This window comes from Sitophilus oryzae, unplaced genomic scaffold (genome assembly GCF_002938485.1).
Source record: "Sitophilus oryzae breed Bouriz unplaced genomic scaffold, Soryzae_2.0 scaffold_1394_pilon_pilon, whole genome shotgun sequence".
NCBI lineage: Eukaryota > Metazoa > Arthropoda > Insecta > Coleoptera > Curculionidae > Sitophilus > Sitophilus oryzae.
In genome coordinates this window covers 394,507-403,074 of record NW_022146053.1, presented here as the reverse complement: position 1 = coordinate 403,074, position 8,568 = coordinate 394,507, and the positions used below count along the sequence as shown (strand labels likewise).

General features: G+C 44.2%; 1 protein-coding gene across 1 annotated transcript; it reads right to left on the bottom strand.

The window, feature by feature from the left end:
- Positions 1 to 1,072: 1,072 nt before the first annotated feature.
- LOC115875706 lies at positions 1,073 to 8,111 on the bottom strand. Its single transcript, XM_030891222.1, has 2 exons — positions 7,743 to 8,111; positions 1,073 to 2,191 (listed from the first exon to the last, which is right to left on the bottom strand). Exons 1-2 carry the CDS (start codon positions 7,920 to 7,922, stop codon positions 1,073 to 1,075), a joined length of 1,299 nt encoding a protein of 432 aa, XP_030747082.1. The 5' UTR covers positions 7,923 to 8,111.
- Positions 8,112 to 8,568: the final 457 nt, after the last annotated feature.

Here is an 8,568-nt window from a genome sequence, read left to right as displayed (position 1 = left end):
CGCCATGAACTTTTTTCTTCAAGATATCTTTCTGTTTTCAAGCAGCTTCGAAAATTCAGTTCACTTGTCCAGATTGCCAACAAGTCCATATTGTCCAGCCTCAACAAGAAGTGTAGATTTCTTATGTCCAGGTAGAGTTTATAACAGAAATACTCTTTTTGTAGCTTCTAGAAAATGCAAGGAGTATTTAACGAAATAGAGTACATTTTGGAATGGAAGATCATTTATTTAAAGTGGTTAAACACTTCTAGCCACCTTTCAGATATCATGTATGTCTTCATTGCACTATTTTCTAAGTTTTCATCTGTATAGTTTGAAAGATAGTTTACCTTGGTTTACCTCTTTAAATAAACTGCTTTCGTCTAACTTGTATGTGTTGGCCATGTAAAAGTGAAGGTTGATTTGAACTTCGACCAGGTTACTATGCAGATGCAGTGGCGCATCTAGAGATTGAGTCTGGGAGGGGTAGAGGAAGTACTAAGTAAAGTACTAGGTTTAAGTTAAATGCGCTGAATGGTATCACTGTGGAAAAAATAAACTTGGATTGGTCTTGATTTTGTATTTTGATTAGCATTAAAAATTACTATTGTGACCTTTGATTGTGACATTTTTTTGACAATTAGGGGAATGAGGGGCATAACCTTATACCCAAGGAAAAATTAAAATTATGAAACTCGTAATATATTTTGTTTTACTTTTTTTATTGGAATATACTTTGCAATACCATATATTTCTAGGACATAACATAGAAAAATAAAAACTCAATATGTTTTGAACTATTAACAAGTAACAGAAAGAATACAACATCCGGTTGTGCCCCATGCCTTGGGGCAAAAGCGGATGCAATCAGGGGCAAAACCGCATATTCTACTAAGTAGACGTAAAACATATATTACACTCAAAACTGTCGAGTTCCTCTAAAAACCAACCTGTGCAACTTTCATGTGCCCAATTGTTACACTTTGTACACTTAATCCACTGATCCGGGTCTTGTCTCGAGTATTTTCCTTGACAATAAAAGCAAAGAATGCAACTTGATTTTTTGTTGTAATGTTTTCATTAGGTTTCTTGTTTACCACCTTGTGGCCCTTTTTGTAGGTGGATACTTGCCGTCAACTATATTTCTTTTTACGCTGATTCTTTTTACACTGTTGGGAGTTTTTGCTTGTGATAACGCTTCTGTCAATTCTCGTTGATAGAGTGATTCAGTTATAATCACCGTTTTGCCTCTGCGTCTGCTTTGACTCTCCTTTCTATTAGCATGTGGAATGGGCATTAAATCTTGAGGTGATATCAAGAATTTCATACCAGTCGAACTTTTAGTTGAAATCTTTTTTTCAGGTGTTTTCTCTAAACTGCAGCTTTCAGGAGTAGTCTCAATTTGATGTTGAGTCTTTACAGTTTCTTGCGATTTCGTATTGGAATGCACATTATTGAGTGGCTGCACATTTATTCCGGATGGTCCAGCAACTGCATCAGGCTGAAAAATTACAGATGAACCATCAATTTTTTCATGTTGCAAATTCAACTCAGACGGGCTAATAACTGGTGAGCTGCCTTCTACAGGTTGTGCAGAATATGTGGGCATATTGACTTCTGGGTTGTTTTGTATTTCAGGTCTGTCTGTTGTTTTTGATGGCGCAAAGTCTGCCTCTGTAAAAACAGGCCGGTTTGTCGGGTAAATCCCTATTTTTTCAAACCCGTGGACGGCAGTTTGCATTGTAGCTGCACGCTGATAGGCTCTGCCAAATAAACTTGCTACCTGAAATTGTGAAACAACTCGCCCAGGATTCATTCGGAGCCAAGCCTTAACCTCTTGAGTATAAAATTGGCTCAATGGCGAATTAAAGCTTACGTCTAGAGGTTGACATTTATGTGTGCAATGGGGTGGCAAACATAAAATTACTACTCCATTTTTTCTTGCAAGGTCAATTAGATTAAGGTTTTTCGTATTCGTCACCTGACCATCAAGTATCAGCAAGACTGGCTTATCCTTACTAGGTTTTACGTGAGCAATAAAATGTTGCAGCCATTGGACAAAAATGTCTGTTTGCATCCATTCATTTGGCTGGCATGCTGCGATTGTTCTATGTGGAGCTCCATTTAAAAGTTCGCCCTTCATTCTGACTCTTGGGAATACAAGAAGCGGGGGAATATAGTGCCCTGCAGCCGACATGCACAGCTCTACTGTTAGAATTTTAGAATTTAGAATGAGTGGGAGGGGGGTTAATCACTTCGACCTTACAGATCCATTGTGTCCCCCTTTCTTGAATCATAACTCATCATACAGTCCCAGGGCTTTGACAAAAGCCAGTATCTGGGACGGTTTTATAGAGGGTAGTTCTCCATCTCCAATATCAGTCGTACCAGAATTCATGGCACGAATGGTTGTCGTCTCGGCGCACTCAGTGATGAGGTGTACTGGTGTTACCCCATCTTCCCCACAGAATCTGCATTCGCCGTTTCTTCTTAGTTTCAATCTACTGAGGTGTTCATTGAGGAGACAGTGCCCTGTTAAAAACCCCGTGACAATCCGAAGATTGTTCTTACTCAGACCCAGGAAGGTCTGTGATTTTTCTTGATCATAAGCCCTCAGAAACTTCTTCGAGTGTCTTAGACCATTGCAAGATTTCCATTCCAGGTTGCGGATGGAATCTTCCAAGTTCTTTAGTTCCGCCTTGAGTTGGTTACCACTTGGAAAGCAGAACGGTTCTGGTCCACTTAGTGGAGTGTTCGCTCCTTTCCTAGCTAGATTATTTGCTTTTTCATTGCCTTCTATCCCTTGGTGAGCAGGCACCCAGTGTGGAGGACTTTGTTTTCTTTGCCTAATTTATTCAGCTTCTCTATGCATTCTTTGACCAATTTCAAATCGATTGATACTGAGTTGATCGCCTTTAACGCTGCTTGACTATCAGATAAGATGGCTATTTCTTGTTTCCGATAGTTCCTATCTAAGATAAGTTGTACGCATCTCTCGATAGCGTAGATTTCTGCCTGTAGGATACTAGGGTAAGTGCCCATTGGTTCGGAGTAATTAGCTCTCGGCGCAAACACTCCGATCCCTGTTCCCGTATTGGTTTTGGAAGCATCAGTATACCAAGTTATGGTATGGTCTTTTAACTGCTGGGCAAGCGTTTCGCTCTTCCAATCATTTTTATTGTTCAATACTACATTGAGATTTTCTCAAAGTTGTACGTTCTTGGCATATCGTCCACTGGGAGTTTCAGGAGTGGTATTTCCTTTTTGAGGGTGTTCCAAGCCCCTGATCTGACAATTCTCCCAGTTCTAATTCCGTTAGTGACCATTCTAATCATTGTCGCATGGGCATCTCTACCAATGACAATGTGCAGTGGTGTTAGATCTAGAATGACCTCCATTGCTGCTGTTGGACAGGTTTTCATGGCTCCTGTGATACAAACGCATGCTAGTCTCTGGACTTTGCACAAGTTTAGCCTTGCCGTCCGTTGCTCTAGTTTTGTGAACCAGGCAACTGCTCCATAAGTAATCATGGGTCTTACTATCATGGTATACATCCAGCGCAAAGTGTTAGGGGAGCAGCCCCATCTATTTCCGGCCAGTCTTCTGCATATCATGAGAGCCTTTATGGCTTTGCTGGTAGTGTTCTTAATATGCCTGTTCCACAGGAGTTTACTGTCCAGGGTTATTCCCAGATATTTAACTTCCTGTGTTGGCAGTATTACCTTTCCATCTAGTTGAATTCTTTTCAAGTTTTTCAGACTTCGCTTTCTGGTGAATGGCACTATCGCGGTTTTGTCTGAGTTGATACTCAGCACGACAGTCCTACACCATCTCTCAGTGATACGGAGTCGTCTTTGGATAATATTACACAGGGTGCCTTTTCCCCCGAGCGATGATGACTATGTCATCTGCATACCCAATGCAGTGTATTCCCGCTAGAGTTAATTCGTCTAGTAGTTCATCCACTACCAAGCTCCACAGCAAAGGGGAGGTTACTCCACCTTGTGGAGTTCCTTGCGTTGTTTTAACAGCTACAGTTTTGGTGCCCATCTGAGCCTCTGCTGTTCGTGTTACAGCATTTCCCAAAACCAGCGAATAATAGTTCTGTTCACCCCTCTTGTTTCTAGAGATCGCCTGACCACCTTATGTGGTATATTGTCAAACGCCCCCGCAATATCCAAGAAGGCACAAATTGCTGTTTCTTTGCTATCCAGACTTGTCTGTATTAGCTCCGTTAATTGGTACAGAGCAGTTTCTGTGGATCTGCCCGTTCTATATGCATGCTGACTATCATGCAGTGGTTTAACCTTTAGATGATTTTCTCCAATATGGTTGTCAACTACTTTCTCCAGCGTTTTTAGTATGAACGATGTGAGACAAATAGGCCTAAATGACTTGGGATTTGTCCAGTCAGTTTTGCCTATTTTGGGTATGAAGATTACTTTTGCTCTTCTCCATGTGGTTGGTATATATCCCATCGCTAGACTGCTTCTTGTAATGCTTAGTAGATGGTGAGTAGCTATTTGCTGACCCTCCTTTAGAAGGGCAGGAAAGATCCCATCCACTCCTGCTGCTTTATAGGGCTGAAAGGTGTCGATCGCCCATTTCAGCTTTTGTTCTGTTATTACTAGCTTGCCACTTCCCAATCTTCCCTACAAGGATTGTGAGGTTCAGTGGGAGCTACATAAGTATCAATAGGTATGCTACCTGGAAAGTGTGTGTATAAAGTAGGAGATTTGCTCTCTTCCTCTCCCTCCGTGTAGCTTCCGTCAGATTTCTTAAGTGCCATGATGGGGATAGATCCACTCTTGGCCATAGCTTTGTGTAATCTAGCTGCATCAGGAGTAGAGTGATGTTTTCGCAAAAGGATCTAAAGTCAGACCGCTTTGCCCTTCTTATCTCCTTCTTATACTCAGTTAATTTCTCGCTGTAGAGCTGCCATTCGCCACTGGATTTAGTTCTATTAAAGAGTCGTCGGACCTCCGATCTAAGTTTGGCCAACTTCTTGTTCCACCAGGGCTTCTTGTTACTTTTTGTGTGCCTTTACTTGCGGGGCAACTAGATTCATATGCATCCAATATTGCACCGCTGACTTCCCTTGCGTACAATTCGAGATGCAGATGGTTTCTGGCCCTACTTGCATCTATACGGTTTAGGTTGTCTACGAGATTGGTGTTATACATGTCCCAGTCTGTTTTTCTTGGATTCCTTCGAGTTTCTGTTTGGGGTGTGATTCCTCCTAATTTGAACTCGATGATTCTGTGATCTGATAGGGAGGGTTCCGTTGAGACCCTCCATTGTTTCACGTAACTGATTACACCAGCACTCCTGATTGTTAAATCTAACACTTCTGCCCGCGTTTTTGTCACAAACGTGGGGCTGTTCCCTACATTGAGAACTTCAAGATTGCATGCTAAGAGGAATTCAAGTAAACACTCACCTCTAGTGTTAGTGTTAGTGCTTCCCATACCATTGTGTGTATTGGAGTCGCATCCCATTAGCAGAGGTAGTCGCCGTTGGCTGCAGAATCGCACGAGCTCCCGTACCTCCGGAGGCGGTGCCTCCCCGTCACCCGGAAAGTAAGCAGAGGCAATCACGATGTTTTTACTGCAATCCTCGATATTAAGCCGAACCATGATAGGAACAAGATCTCGGGTTGTAAATTCTGAAACACATGTGTAGTTAATGTCCTTTCTTATAAGAATACAGGCTCGGGGAAATTCCTGCCTGTTATCATATATTACCTTTGAATTTTTTCCAGACAAACCTCTAATTTGTCCCTGATACACCCAGGGTTCCTGGGCTAGTACCATTGCATAATGATTTTTCTCAAAGAGTCTTGCTATTGTAGCGGAAGACCCTTTTGCATGGTGCAGGTTTATTTGGGATATCCCATGCATGGGGGAAGGAAGAAAGGATAAGTTTGGGGTGGGGAGAGGGGCTGGAGTAGGACTTTGGACCTGGTTTAGGTTACTGGGTGTGTGAGGATTCTCCCGTTGTAGAGGGGATAGGGTATTCCTCATCTTCCTCTGACAACGGAAGTTCCTCCTCCGAGAAGTGGCCATCAACCTTCTCCGAGGATATACACCCTTCCACGGTTGGGGTTTGGCCCTCCGTGCCCTTCACAGTCGAGGAGCTAGTCTTCGGCTGAGGTTCCTGTGAGGTAGAGGCTGGAGGATATGTCTCCATTTTCTCTACCTGTTTAGCTTGGTCTCTTCTTAGACCTGATACCGGTGTTGTCCCTGAATCTATAGTAAAGAGTGTATCCCTCTTTCTCTATTGCCTCCTTGGATTTGAGGTCAATTCCTATTGTGAGGACTTGGCCGTGGCCCTCCTCCCTCGAGTTGATGATTCGCCAACACGACGTCCTTACATCGGAGTTCTGACCCTGGATAAAGGTTCAGCAGGTAGGTGGTGTCTTTCCCTTTGCTCCTTGGCAAATAGACCGTGATGGTCGCCTCCTTAGGGATGTTTTCTCCCTTCAGATTAACCAGTCCCGGCCCCTGCCAATTCTTAAGTTTAGGTGCCGTTTCTATCAACCAATCCGCCGATTCTGGAGATACACAGTCTATGAGGAGCATGCCCACCCGAAAGTGAATCCCCGCAAATCGCATTTGACCCACATTTTGTCCGTCGTTGTGTTGCTCTCCAATCGCCACTACTTCGTCCAGTATCGCCTCTTCTAGAGCCGTTTGCTGGTCGGTGGTCAGTACAACCTCTGGGTAATCCTTTGGTAGCACTGCCATTTTCACTTGTCCAGCAATAGAGGCAAAGCTGGTGATATGTCCCTGCTTGCCTCTCGGTGTTGGACGTCTTTCCATCCTGGCTTTTTTCTCTTCTTGCCGGAGCAGAGGTGAAAGGTTTTCGTTCCCTCTTTTGCCCTTTGGTGAAGATGCGCCGGCCTGTTTCTTGGTTCCTTTGCCCTCCCCTCTATGGAGGAGTACTTTCTCTTTTGCTTCCTCTGGAGCAAGTCCTGCGTGGAGCAGTCGGAGGTATCTCCGTGCTTCTGCTCCGCTAAGACCCACTCTCAGCGGATCGTCCAACCCGCCTGGTTGACCCAGGCCAGGTAGACTAAACGGTAGTCTGTGTCGCCTGTTGGGTTTAGAGGTAAGCTCCCGACCCTTGCTAAAGGAGGTGGTAGCTTGAGTATCACTAGCGCAGGACGGTCCCGCGCAAGTGTCAGCCACCTCTCCTGTAGTTTTCTTTGGGGGGTTTGACCCCCTGGAACTTTCATTGTTCCTGTTCCCAGTGTCGCTAGGGGGTTTCCCCACAGCTTCTCCGGTGGTGTTGGTGTTTTTATTTTTATTACTGCTCATAGTGTTCCCACGAGTCGCTAGGGAAAGTCAGTCCACTTCTACAGAGCCCCGCATGTAGAAGTAAGGGGTAAATACAATGGGGTGCCCCCTGATGCCCCAAGGTTGAGACCAGTAATGGCTAGTCCCCTATCTAGCCACGCATCCCTTTGACCTGGTCCCGCCATCGTAGGATTTAGGTTTTTGGTGAGGTTGTCTCCTCTTGGTCCAGGCGGTTAAGCCAAGACCCCCCCACACCCTCTACCCGCGAGACATGACCACAGACAGTAGAAGGTGCCTGGTTTAAATGTCTTGGTGCAATTCCCTGGCCACTACAGCCAGAGACAAGACAATGAGTGAGATGCTTCTTGGACCGAGCCAAAGTGCTAGAGGAGATTCTGCCAGCACCTGACAAGGAGCTTCCCCACCAACGACAAGGTCTTGCATCTCCTAAGGGAAGAGCTCTACTGTCACTAACTGACCTCTTTCTGCCGAAGTTAGGGCGCCAACTTGTCTTCTGACTTTCTTCTCACAAGACTTCAACATATCATTTGGATACCCAAGGTCAGATACGTGTAGTATCTGTGACGAATACTTGGCAAATACTAGATCCCTAGAAGCCAAAATTAAGAACGTCTCAGGAAATGACATAGAGAAAAAACAACTAAATGACAAAATCAATACCCTCCGACAGGAAAATCTGCTGCACAAGCATAAAGCTGAACAGTTTTATTTAAGAAAAAGGGCTGCAAAACTATCTAGTCGGTCAAATGAGAACAAAGAAGCAATATGCATGGACTTTGCTAAAAATCTGTCAGTGCCCTACATCAGCACAAACTATATTTATTATAAAGGTGCGTATTCATTTTCCGAACGAACGAATGTTCGCTAGTGGTATGGACGGGGACCGTACGATAGAACCGCACGAGAAGACCGGACGCATTTCTTGGCGAACGCCTTTGATGTACCGACTCGAAACGCATGGTCGAGCGAACGAACGAACGAACGGCCGCATGCGTTCGGTCCCCGTCTAAATATACCGCACTTTCATTCGTTCGTTCGGATAATGAATACGCACCTTAAGAGACAGTTGTCTATATTCTCTTTTAATATTCATGTTTTATCGACTAGCCGAAGTATTTTTTATACTTATCCTGAAACAAACGGACGAAAAGGCTCTGACGAGGTTTGCTCGATGTTGCATCATTTCGTCTACAACTTTCTACCCAGCAGTGTTCAAGTCCTTGATATATTTTGCGACTCATGGGGGGATCAAAATAAGAACTATACGGTTATC

Bases quoted from the DNA above. Each gene is read 5' to 3' on its own strand.
- LOC115875706 (XM_030891222.1), bottom strand. From the start codon at position 7,922: ATGTCATTTCCTGAGACGTTCTTAATTTTGGCTTCTAGGGATCTAGTA. The intron at 2,192-7,742 runs ACAGTAGAGCTC...TCTAAAATTCTA, and splicing joins CAGAAAGAGGTCAGTTAGTG to ACAGTAGAGCTGTGCATGTC.